Source organism: Kogia breviceps, chromosome 9 (genome assembly GCF_026419965.1).
Source record: "Kogia breviceps isolate mKogBre1 chromosome 9, mKogBre1 haplotype 1, whole genome shotgun sequence".
Taxonomy (NCBI): Eukaryota; Metazoa; Chordata; class Mammalia; order Artiodactyla; family Physeteridae; genus Kogia; species Kogia breviceps.
Window position 1 is genome coordinate 28550272 of NC_081318.1, and position 12890 is coordinate 28563161.

The 12890-nt window shown below is 38.8% G+C and overlaps 1 protein-coding gene across 7 annotated transcripts in view; it reads left to right on the forward strand.

Moving 5' to 3' along the window:
* The window catches only part of CADPS2 (calcium dependent secretion activator 2), a 544229-nt gene that overhangs the window by 493642 nt on the left and 37697 nt on the right, over window positions 1-12890 (forward strand). For 6 of the 7 annotated variants that reach the window (XM_059073595.2, XM_059073599.2, XM_059073604.2 and 3 more), the window contains 2 exons: window positions 6855-6938; window positions 7045-7077. The exons of the other annotated variant lie outside the window; for it this stretch is intronic. In XM_059073595.2, coding sequence (XP_058929578.1) covers window positions 6855-6938; window positions 7045-7077 — 117 coding nt within the window. The remainder of the gene's footprint in view (window positions 1-6854; window positions 6939-7044; window positions 7078-12890) is intronic. 7 annotated transcript variants of the gene reach the window in all.

The window sequence follows — 12890 nt, forward strand, 5'->3', positions numbered from 1 at the left end:
CACAGGAAGGATATGGGATCAAAATACCAATGCGATTATAAGATTTCAGCCATTGAACATGATTCTATCAGTGGCTGCTGTTCTCAGGCATATATGTTATAAGTGGAACTCCTGTGGAAGACATGGAGAAATGAAATGGAAGAAATAAAAACCATTTTAAAGAAAGCAAAAACAAAAACAAAAAAGAAGCTTCTAGCCAGAAAAGGACTTAGATAATTTTTACCAAGAAAAAAAATGAAGGCAGGAACATTAACTCTTGCCAAGGAAAGGATACAAGAAATGCTATATTTATTGCTGCCTTATATTAGAATTAATTCAGTCAGATAAACTGTGGGAGGTTTAGGAGAACTGGACTCCATTCCTGTTTCTTCATGTTACCAGCTGGGTCTCCTTGCATGACTCAGTTTCCGTATTTAAAAAAGCAGGCATACTGGATGAGAAGAAAACCTACAGCCTTTTCTCAGTCTAAAGCAAAAATTCTGGGGACGTCCCTGGAGGTCCAGTGGTTAAAGACTTCACTTCCAGTTCAGGGTGTGTGGGTTCGATCCCTGGTCAGGGAACTAAGATCCCACATGCCTTGTGGCCAAAAAACCAAAATATGAAACAGAAGCAATATTGTAACAAATTCAATAAAGACTTTTAAAAATGATCCACAGGGGGCTTCCCTGGTGGCACAGTGGTTGAGAGTCCGCCTGCCGATGCAGGGGACGCAGGTTCGTGCCCCGGTCCGGGAAGATCCCACAAGCCGCAGGGCGACTGGGCCCGTGGGCCATGGCCGCTGAGCCTGTGCGTCCGGAGCCTGTGCTCTGCAACGGGAGAGGCCCCAACAGCGAGAGGCCCACATACCGCAAAAAAAAAAAAAAAAAAAAGTCCACATCAAAAAATAAATAAATAAAGCAAAGATCCATATATATGTTTGTGTATGGAGGCTTCCAGGGACCCACATCTTTTCTCCCCAGGCTCTGAAGTCCTATAGCACACACGATGCTAGAGTTGTAAGAGAACCCTGAGATTGTCTAACAGAGACTTTTCAAACATTTCTGTAATGTTTATAAGACATATTTCTGTATACTTTTATGATGTTTATGAGATATATTTAATGTCTTCAAATATATCTTAGGTAGCACCCCAGATACAACACTGGTGGAAGCAAAGCTGTTCTGATTGAGGAGGGGAAGCAGGCCAGAGCCTACCTGTGTAGCCCCATCTCCCAAGGCAGACCTGATCCACCCAGAGTCCAGTCTCCTTGTTCACAGATGAGGAAACAGAGGCCCACGGTTTTACAGTGGCTGGCGGAGGGGCCAGGACTTGACCCTGTAGCCCTAAGCCTGTCATCTTTGCACAACAGCACACAGAACTCAGCAAGATCAGAGAGGAAAAGAATGGGAGCTTCACTGCCCAGTCTTCTTATGTCCCCTTTATATGTCCTGGCTCTGTGGATATTTCCTTCGATATTTGTTACGTGCAGGCATACGCACCGTGGGACCAGCTTGGGCGGGCAATCGTGTGGGACAGCTGTGAGTCAGGTAGATGAGAGTGGAATTCATTGTGTGTAACATAAGGATGCTAAAGAAAAACTGGGAAGGCTGTGGGAAAGAACTGGTTGGAGGAAATGGTCAACAGAGCAAAGAGTGAGAAAGTGATCATTCTCACCATGAACTCCAGTCACAGGGGCTCAGTCAATTCTGGGTATGAATTAAAAGACCATAGCAGTATATTCGACTTCCTGAATTCTCAATTATTGCAAAAAGGGATTTAGGAAAGAGTGTATACTTTTTCACTAAGTACATATATAGATCTATAGGTATGTAGGTGTAAGTACATATACATACACACAACACCTATTCTTTTTAATAACCTAGAATATTTTCCCCTGAATCTCTCTTAAGAGGGACAGAGAACAAATCTGACCTGACTGTCGAGATGATGCAATTAAAATATCTCCTCCACCACCACCAATTCAGTCTGATTAAGTTAACTTGGTTAAATTTACTTGTTTGGATCAAGACAATGTATTCAGAAGACAACTGTTCAAACCCAAGAATGTGCTTGAAAGGAATAACATGCACTGTTAGGAGTCATTAGAAGAAAAGAAATACAAACTAACATAGTTCAGTCTGTTTGGGAGACATGGGAGAAAGGAGCAATGAGAGAAATGTGGAGACTTCACCAACATCCGGGCTAGGTGTGCTGTTTTGGAAGTTGTCTGAGATACTGTGCAGAACAAGACATGTTGTATAAATATGTGCTGTCAGGTCCTGTCCATCCTCAGTACCGATCTGGATAATCTGGAAGGACCTTTTCAGAGTCATTTGGAACAAAGGTTCAGAGAGGACGTGGATACACAGTGGGAGAAACGAGGATTGTATTCCATTGTATCATAACATTCCAGTTCAGGGAAGGAAACCTGCTTTCTTCTAATCCATGACATTCTGGTTCCAGGTGGATTTTTTTTTTTTTTTTTTTTTTTTTTTTTTTTTTTTTTGTGGTACGCGGGCCTCTCACTGTTGTGGCCTCTCCCATTGCTGAGCACAGGCTCCGGATGCACAGGCTCAGCGGCTATGGCTCACGGGCCCAGCTGCTCCGCGGTATGTGGGATCTTCCCGGACCGGGGCACGAACCCGTGTCCCCTGCATCGGCAGGTGGATTCTCAACCACTGCGCCACCAGGGAAGCCCCCAGGTGGATTTTTAACAGTACTAGTCAGTCCTGATTGTACCAAACAAAAATAAAACATCTGATAGATATCTCCAGCCCTATTTATCCTCCCCGCCTCCAAAATACACCTAGTTTTTCATGATTAGTCTTGTTTACGGATGCATCTTTTTTTCTGTGGAAGATTTAATAACTTGCAGTGTAAATGATGCAAATATTCCTTTTTTACTTCCCGAAATTTCACAGTTGAAAAAAGTAAGAGCTGCGTGTTTTGAACCCACCAATCTACAGCTGAACCGTTCCTATCACTTCTCAGAATTTGTCGTTCTACTTTCCATACATGTAGGAAAATGAATCCTATACCCTGTTCAAATCCAGCAGGGAATTGAAACCAACATGCCTGTGGCATACTCCATGTTTCATTCTACCAGTCATTTCAACGTACCTTCATCTTTAATTTCCCTGAGAGTGTACATAATGAGGCAAAGTTGGTAACGACCCAGACAGACTTTGGGTGCTAAATATTACTCAGACAAACCCAGTAAATGACATCCGCAATAAAAAGCAGGGAAACAAAGAGATTACAGGGTTTCATTCCAACCTGACACCCTCAGGAGAACAGAGAGTGCAAGGTGAACCTGTAAGTATTTATATACTGCCTGAGCTGTACAGAGAAAGTTCACAGGAAGCAGTTAAAGACACAGCAACTAAACCCAGCATTTAGCGGGATTCCTTTGGAATCTTGCTGTTTTCTACAATTAAAAGCCAGATGGGGCTTCCCTGGTGGCGCAGTGGTTGAGAGTCCGCCTGCCGATGCAGGGGACACTGGTTCGTGCCCCGGTCCGGGAAGATCCCACGTGCCGCCGAGCGGCTGGGCCCATGAGCCATGGCCGCTGAGCCTGCGCGTCCGGAGCCTCTGCTCCGCAACGGGAGAGGCCACAGCAGTGAGAGGCCCGCGTATCACAAAAAAAAAAAAAAAAAAAAAAAAATAGCCAGATGGAAACTACATCATTATCCGTCAATCTTAATAGATTTTGGGTTTTAAGGTAGCTCTTCCACCACGTGTGCCTTGACAGAAATCTTACAAAGAAAGCCTTCCTGTTGGAACTGTATGGCTCACGAGGTTGTTCCCAGAGGTGCAGCGCTGTTCACTGCCATGTAAGCACTTAGCGTCCCTGCTGTATTGGGGCCTCCCCAGGGACCATTTGGGGTAGGGAGGATCCCAGGGAGAGGCTCTGCACTATTGTTAAAGTGGAGGCCAAGAATGCTGTGACATGCATGCAGCAGACCACCGGTGCACAGACTGGACTTAGTGGGATATAACCTGGTGCTGCTTCACACTCTAAAGAGAAGACGAGCCAGACAGGCTGTCAGGTGCCACAGTGGGGCAACTTCTGCCCTAAGGTCATCTGCTAATGGGCTTCCCCGAGTATTGTTTTAGCTACTCTATTTCTGCTACCCTTTTGCTCAGCCCCTGTGCCACCATGCAGATGAAGCTTACCCAGTATCCTTCAGTGGAAGTCAGTTTCAGTTACACTGTTTGTCCCTCATCACTTCCTACCTTGTGTCATGACCAACTGTGTACATGTCTGTCTCTCCTACTAGTTTGGGCATTCCTGGCGGGAAGGGTCTAAGACTCATTTTTTTTTTTTTTTTTGTATTTCCCATATTAGGTGCTCAATAATAAGAAGAAAATAGCATTTATTGAGCACTTATTATATGCCAGGCACATCAGTTATGTCATATCATTTAATGCTTACAACTCTGTAGTGTGATGGCAAAGAACACAGGCTTTGGAGCCAGACCACCTGTGTCCAAAGCCTCCCTCCTCTACCGTCAGTCACATGACCTTGAAACAGACGGGATTCCGACATGGGTCTTCTGACTTACAGCATCAACTCTCTCCTGCCTCCACAGATATCATTTCATTGAATTAGACCCATTCGCTGGTAACCAAATGCATGATTTCTCCTTATCACTAAACAATCCCAAGGCTACCCCCGTTAACTTGTGACTTAACATGTGTAGGTTTTTAGACATATAAGGGCTAGTGATTTAGCTCATCATACCAATGATATTCATTCTTTACATCTCTTAGTGTGTTGCCATTCTCACAGTCCCTTCACCTAAATCATCTCTGCTGATTTTCACACCATCCTTACTGTGAGCAGGGCAGTGACATTTTCCCCGTTTTACTGATGAGTACACTGAGGCTAGAGAAGCTGAATGTCCAGACTGTTGTCTCACAGCCAGAGAGTGGCAGAGCCTCAACTCGAGCTAAGAGCTTCTAAATCCATCCACAGGGTCTGCCTCTACTTTGCCTAGTCCCTCAGCATCCCTCACCTGTGTAAACAGATACTCACTTGAAGGCACCAAGAACCAGGTGCTATGCTAGAGCCTTCAGTCGTTCACGTTGTCTGGTAACCATAGCAATTGTCGCTCTCCTCGTGGCAAATGATATCACCCATCACACACTGGCTTTGAAGATTTGAGTTACAAGAGATAGGCATTTTCCACAGAGGGCCATTAAGTTTGGCATTTCCCTTCCCCTGGTCATAGCCCTGGAGTATAGGTCTTCTGGGTTTTTGCCAACCACAACAAGTTGAGTTAGCCAGCTGTGATTGGTAAGAAATCTTAATGGGCAGGAGGAAAGTGCTACATTGACTTTTAGTTGTGAGCAATTTGTAATTTTATGGTTTTTTGCTGTTTGTATCCCCTAGGATAACTAACCAAACATACATAGTTCTCATTCTTTAAAAATAAAATTTTAGTCAACAGTTCACATGAATTTGTTTCTGTGTTCTTACATCATGTCGCAAATGATGTGACGGAGAAACCTGTAGGGAAGTTTTTGTTTCTTTTGCATAAACTATTTTGCAGTAATTGGCCAGCCATAGAGAAAAGATTATCTCCTGTGCACTCTCAGCGAGTTCTCTGCTCACCCGAAACCAATAAGCTGTGTCCCTAGAACTATTATCACTTTGTTGAAGAAGCTGCTATGTGAACAAAAACCAGCCTTCATTAATTTCCCTTTTTGTATTTAAAAAACCTTGTCAGTATTTTCCCTATGGGAAGGTATAATTTGTCAATAGTGCATATTATTTTGCTTCTAAAGAGGAAAGATGTAGGGCACTAGATCCTTATTAATATCTCTTATTTATCTTTATGCCAGACCTTAATGTTTATGCTCAATGAAATAAAATTCTCCACATTTTTAATTACATTACAGTGTATATGTCTTAACTCATTTCATAGAAATATAAAGTTTTAGAAATGTAAAACTCTTAAGACAATTTTAATTCCACACCCACCAACACAAATACACCATTGACTGATGGGGGAACCGGTGCACTGGTTGGCTGGAGCCCACATAGCAGTCAGTCAATGACAGAATCAGGATTTATTTTCTCAATCTGGTGCTCTTTTCATTGCACTCTGCAGTGTGTGTATCTGTTTGAGCTCCCCAATTACTTTGTAAGCTTCTGAAAGCAGGGATGAGCCTTACATGTCCCAGTTGGAACTGCTTGGTGAATACTCGTTAGCTGCTGTATCATACTTCATTTCAATGTTACAAGGGCCCCAAATGTTACACCTTTTCATTATCTGTTCTTTGTCATTCAACCTCTTCTGTAGATAGAAAAAGTTGGGGAATGGTCGAGTGATATATGATAGAAAGGAATTTGATGAAGTTTGACCGTCGTTGCCTCGAAACATCTCTCTCTATTTTTTTATTGAGGTGTCATTGACATACAACATTATGTTAGTTGCAGGTATACAACATAATGATTTGATATCTGTATAAATTGCAAAATGATCACCAAAATAAGTCCATCCCCATACACAGTTACAACATTTTTTCCTGTGATGAGGACTTATAAACATCTATATTGGACTTGAAGATTATATTAAGGAAGAGTCACAGGGATTTAAAGTTATTTACTAATGGTTTAAGTTATCTCACACATAGTAACCAGACTCCTATTACACATTGTTCTTTTAGCTTAAAAAAAATGTGCGTATTTTTTCCAGCAATGTAAAAGGACCTTAGAGTTCATCTTCAAAATGAGATTTTGTCATTGTGTCAGTTTATACATTTCAGATTTTTGTGCCACGGGAGAAGTTGGTCCAAGAATTGTTTGCCCCGTTATTTGTTTGTATGCACAGTACTATCCTAAATACTCACTATAAACTGTATTCTAGTTTGTTTCAGTGTTGGAAGGGGTGTTGTCTAAGCTGTCAAGATATGACGAAGGCACTTTCTTTTCATCCATTCTGTCATTCACTGTGAGTATTTTGAATGAGTTCTCCTCTGCTGTCTTTTGACTGCTGTCACAGTACTTATCAAACAGTTAAGAAAATAATTCTCATAATTATCTCTTTTCCACTTAAGGTGAAAGCAGCCGCAAAATATGTTGATGTTCCAGTAAGTATTTTTTTATCTGCTTTTTAAAATTATAAATAAGTCTTTTAAAAAAATAATTATGGTTCACCAAGGGTTCATTTCAAATCTTTAATCCAGTATCATTGCCTCAGGGAGCAGTTTATTTTTCTTAAGCAAGCACTAACCCTCATAACAAGGCCTGGCAAGGTTATTTCAGTGTACCTTTTCCGTTGTAACTTGGGGAGGTCAATTCATCATGAGAATATATCAGCTCGGTGGCAGCTCTAGGATGGGGGAGAAAATGACTCACATTACTTATAAGAAAAGGTTCACTCTCCTTCCCTTTCCATGAAAGCTCTAACAGGTTTCTTATAGGAGTTAAAGTAACAATCAAGACCAGTTGAATCAAAGAACTAGTTTTCTGAATACCAAAGTGTTATAAATAAATCAATATTCACTTAGTTCAACATTTGGTTTTTCACAGAATTCTTGGGAAATAATGCATGACCTGACCTGTAAATTTGTTCAACAATTAAGATACCATGAGAGGAAAGTATGAAACTTACTTAGCTACAATGAAAAACATTCATGTGATAAATATAATCAACAAGTTAGTACAGCATTTGTAAGTTGATAGTCATTAACAAATTAGCTTTTGCCTTGAATTCTGTTATCACATATATTTGATCAAGGCCTAAGATGTTCTGTTTAATCATGTGTTTTGGCACATCGATCAATTTTCAAAGAATTAGAGCACAATGGGAAAAAACTTAAAATTTAAAACTAAATGGAATATAAGTCATCTCATCTTTGATTAAGGCTGTACTTGAATAGCATCACCATCTCTAGATCATCATTATGAATGTTAGTGGTTTGAGAGCTGGCAAGCGTTGTATATCAGTTGTAGGTGGCTCTTATTTTTGAAATGCATAACTGCATTTTATACTATGGACTAGACAGTCTCCAGATTTATTGCTGCTATAGTTATTATAAGTGAACATTTTAAATGAAAAGGCCATGGACTTTCCTGCCTTTGCCTGGGGTTTCTTCAGAGTAGTTTTCTGTTTGTTTGTTTTTAGTTTTACAGATGATTCCAAAAGAAGTCTTGGCATACTCCTTGTCTTGTACCTAGAATCAGAAAGTCAGTACTGGGCAATAAGCAGAAATAATCATATGTGTATGGTCCTGCAAAAGGAACAGCATGAAAGAGAGAAAGGGAGAATTAAGGGGGAATAGTTTATACTTGCTGTATAAAAAAGAAAAAGACAAGTAATCATGGGAACACATGACCTTTATTGGAATTCCTAACAAATACTTTATAATATAGATTTTTGTTTTTAATTTTGAATTACAAATTTTTGTTTTTAATTTTGAATAGGATACCATAATTATTTCTGTTCTTAGAGCTTTTGAAATTCTTAATTTGACTGTGTACTAGATCTGTTAGAGCCCAAGAGCTTCAGCATTGAAAGACACAGAAAGTGGTTCATTCACTCTCCTTCTCAATGCAAAAGCCCCCTCTCCTGATATCCCGCAGAGATTCAGCCAAACTCTTTTAATTTTTTCAGTGATTGCAGGCTCACCATAAGACAGCCTCCTCTTATGTATAATGAGTTGAAATTCTGTACCCTGTGAATTCTGTCTTGGTTCTAATCCCTTTTCTGCATGATAGCCCTTCAAATGTCTGTTGATAATTATCATACATCCTCTTCCCAAGAGATATGGTGGCTATTCAAAGGGATATATTGTCTGAGGAATTCTTATTTTCTATATTAAACATCCTTAACTTCTTCACTGATTTCACTAATTAAATACTTACTTAACACATACTAAGTGCTAGGTTCTGGGCATATATGATGAAAATATATATGTCCTGCCCACAAGCTATTCAGTGTCTAGGAATAAAAGAGATAGGGAAATAGACATATCATGAAAACAGCTGTAACAATTGTGCCCAGACTCTTTATCATACCAATCACTCTCTAGATGAATTCCAGCTTACCAATTTCACTATTAAATCAAGTTGCCACCCAGAGCAAAGCATACTAAACCATAGATATGGTCTGGCCATGGCAGATTGCTATAGGAAGAGTTTCTCCCTTAGATCCAGACATTACACCTCTATTATTGATGTCTGTAAACATTAACTTCAAAAGCTATGAGGTGCTGTTGGCTGTTACTGTTTTTGTTTGTTTTTCTATGCTAAAACTCCATCAAGATAGCTCTCCGAAGCAGTCTTTTAAGGAGAACCTTATGAGAAAAACAACAACAACAACACTGGCTCACCTTTCACAGAAATCAACTCAAAACTGATCAAAAACCTACTTGTAAAATGCAAACTATAATATAAAACTTCTAGAAGAAAACATAGAGAAAATATTTATGGCCTCAAGTTTGGTGATAAGGTTTTAGATACAACACCAAAAGCATCCATGAAAGAAGAACATTGTAAGTTGGACTTAATAAATGACTGCTCTTCACTGTTAAGGGAATGAAAAGACAAGCCACAGACATATATTTGATCAAGGACTTGTATCTAAAATGTACAAAGAACTCTTAATACTCAACAATAAGAAAACAAACAGCGCAATTATAAAATGGGCAAAAGATAAGAACAGACATGGCAGTGAAGACATATAGGTATCAAATAGGCAAATGAAAAGATGCTCAACATCATTTGTCATTAGAGAAATGAAAATTAAAACAATAAGATACTATTACACATATATTAGCATGGCTAAAATTTAAAAGCTGACAGTAGCAAAATATTGACAAGGATGCAGAGCAATAGGGACTCTCATTCATTGCTGGTATAAATACAAAATGGTACAGCCATTTTGGAAGACCATTTTGCAGTTTCTTACAAAGCTAAATATAGCCTTTAGCAAACCACCAGTTGCACTCCTAGGTATTTATCCAACTGATTTGAAAACATATGTCCACAACCAAAACCTGCACACAACTGTTCATAGCAACTTTATTCATATTCAAGAATTGGAAGCAACCAAAGTGTCTTTCAGTCAGTGAATGGATAAACAAGCAGTGGTATATCCATACAATTGGAGTACTAGTCAGCCAAAAAAAAAAAAGAAGGAAAATTAGCTATCAGGCAACACGAAGACAAAGATGAATCTTAAAGGCATATTGCTAAGTGAAAGAAGCCAGTCTGAGAAGGCTATGTATTGTATATCATTTATATCACATTCTAAAAGGGAAAACTACATATAAAAAACTATAAATAAACTGTATAAAGATTACAAACAGGTTAATGGTTACCATAAGTTCAAGGTCAGGGAGACTTGAATAGGTGAAGCCAAGGGAACTTTTTGGAGCAGTGAGACTATTCCATGTAATACTGTAATGATAGATATAAAACACTATGCTTTTGTCAAGTCCTAACTTTATAGCACAAAAATTGAACCTGAATATATGAAAAAAATTTTTAAATCAATTAGGATATCGTGGGATCCTAGGATGGAGACTGTGATAAAATAATCTGAACTTTATTGGAAATGTATGGAATAACCTCACTAAAAAAAGATGAAGGAAAAAAGTGCTGATCTGAGTCACTTTTGAAATGAGTGGCATATGTAAAAATAAAGGAAAAAGGAACTGTACATAAGCATTGTACTCTTGTTGAGAAAGTGTTTCCTCACAGGTTAACAATTCATAAACCACTCTACATGTGTAATGGAATTGAACAATTAAGTAAAGGATGGTAGTTGGTGGGAGCCAAGTTTCTCATGGAGTGAGATGTTGAAGACAAACAAGAGGAAGAGGCTAGAACTATCCCTGTGGTAATGGATTGGAGTTGGAGCCATCAATGTGAACTTGTCTTTAGCTTAATATAGATAGAGCTGGTTGCATATAGAAATATTTTTAGATATATGTATATGCATGGGTTAGTATATACACATATATTTCCTTGGTTTGTTAGCTGAGAGAGCCTAGAAGCAGTGATATCCCAGTAGCTACAAGCACACCCAGTGCCCAGATCGTGGTCTCTAATCTCCAATAAAATGAACCAGGATCCCTTGAAAAAATGGCTGACACTAGGACTGGGGCAGGAAACACAAGATGAGCCTGGAGCATCTTATATATGTGTGAGAGAAAGTAAGGAAGTGTTTAGAAAGAAAAACCCACAATGATAGGAGATATGTTAAAGGGACCCAGGAGACCCCTGAGAGAGCTCCCAATGGCCTGAGCTAGAGTAAGTTCAGCAACCAAATAAATTAACTAGTATTAGCTTATAACACAAAGTATAAAATATACATCTGTTAGTCCATACTGACATAAGTAAATGATTGACTGAATAAATAAATGAGGGAAGGACTTCCCTGGTGGTCCAGTGCTTAAGACTCGGTGTTTCCAATGCAGGCGGCGCAGTTTCGATCCCTAGTCAGGGAACTAAGATTCTACATGCGGCACTGCTAGAAGAAAAAGAAATGGAAAAGATAAATCTCCCAAGCAGAAGAATTCCAAATAAATAATGTAGATACTTTACTTACAAGGAGACAGTATAACTCCCTACTCCTTAAGGCTGTTCATAGTGACTCCCTTCCAAAGAGCACAGTATGAAAAGGAGGGTGAGGAGAATGGATTTATCAGGGAGAAACCTGACAATATTACCTCACCCAGTTTATTAAGGTCAACATCAACAGTGATAAATTATATAGATAATATTTATTCTTGATAAATATTCTGTGGTCTCCTTCCAGAAGCCTATAACTCCAGTCTAATCAGGGGAAAATCAACAGACACATCCCAATAAAGGAACAGTCTACAGAATATCTGACCAGTACTCAAATTGTCAAGATCATCAAAAAGAAGGAAAGTCTTACAAATTGACAGGAAGAGGTTAAGGAGACATAATGACTAATAAAACTAAAGAAATAGGAATAAAGTATAGACTTTAGTTCATAATGTATCATTATTTGTTCATTAATTGTAACAAATATACCATACTAATGTAAGATATTAATAATAGGGGAAACTTAGTGAGGAGTAAATGGGAATTCTCCATACAATCTTCACAATTTTTCTATAAATCTGAAATTATTCTAAAATTTTAAAAAAATTAAAAGGCAGTGAACTAGGATTTAATACCTGAGGTTTAATTCCTCTTATGCTGCTCTATGCCCTTGGATTAACTGTATGACCCTGAGCATTACTTCACTTCAGTGGCCTCAGTTTAGTTATCTATAAAATGGATGAATAAGTTATATAAACTGTATTAGTCCCTCTAACTGTGATACTCTATCATTCTGTGAATTCTAGATCTCTGTCCTATTCCATCCAAGAAACAACAGAGCCCATAAATGTCACTTAAAAGATGATAGTAAGGTAAAGAGCTAGAAAAAAAATTCTTTAGAGAAACGAACAATATCTTCTAGCAAATCTCATTTTTGAAATTTTGAAAAAGCAAAAGATAAAAAATCCATTCTATGAAATGAAGCATTAGAAATATAAAATTATCTATGATATCAAGTGGCATTCCTAACACAAAAGAGAAGGAGGAATTCTTGATCCTAGTACATACTTGATTGTCAGATATTCCATATAATTATAGCACAGCTGAAGATGTATAAGAGTCAGTAACAAATGGGAGAAAATATTTGCAAATGAAGCAACCGACAAAGGATTAACCTCCAAAATATACAAGCAGCTCATGCAGCTCGATATCAAAAAAACAAACAACCCAATCCAAAAATGGGCAGAAGACCTAAATAGACATTTCTCCAAAGAAGATATGCAGATTGCCAAAAAACACATGAAAGGATGCTCAACATCACTAATTATTAGAGAAATGCAAATCAAAACTACAATGAGGTATCACCTCACACCAGTCAGAATGG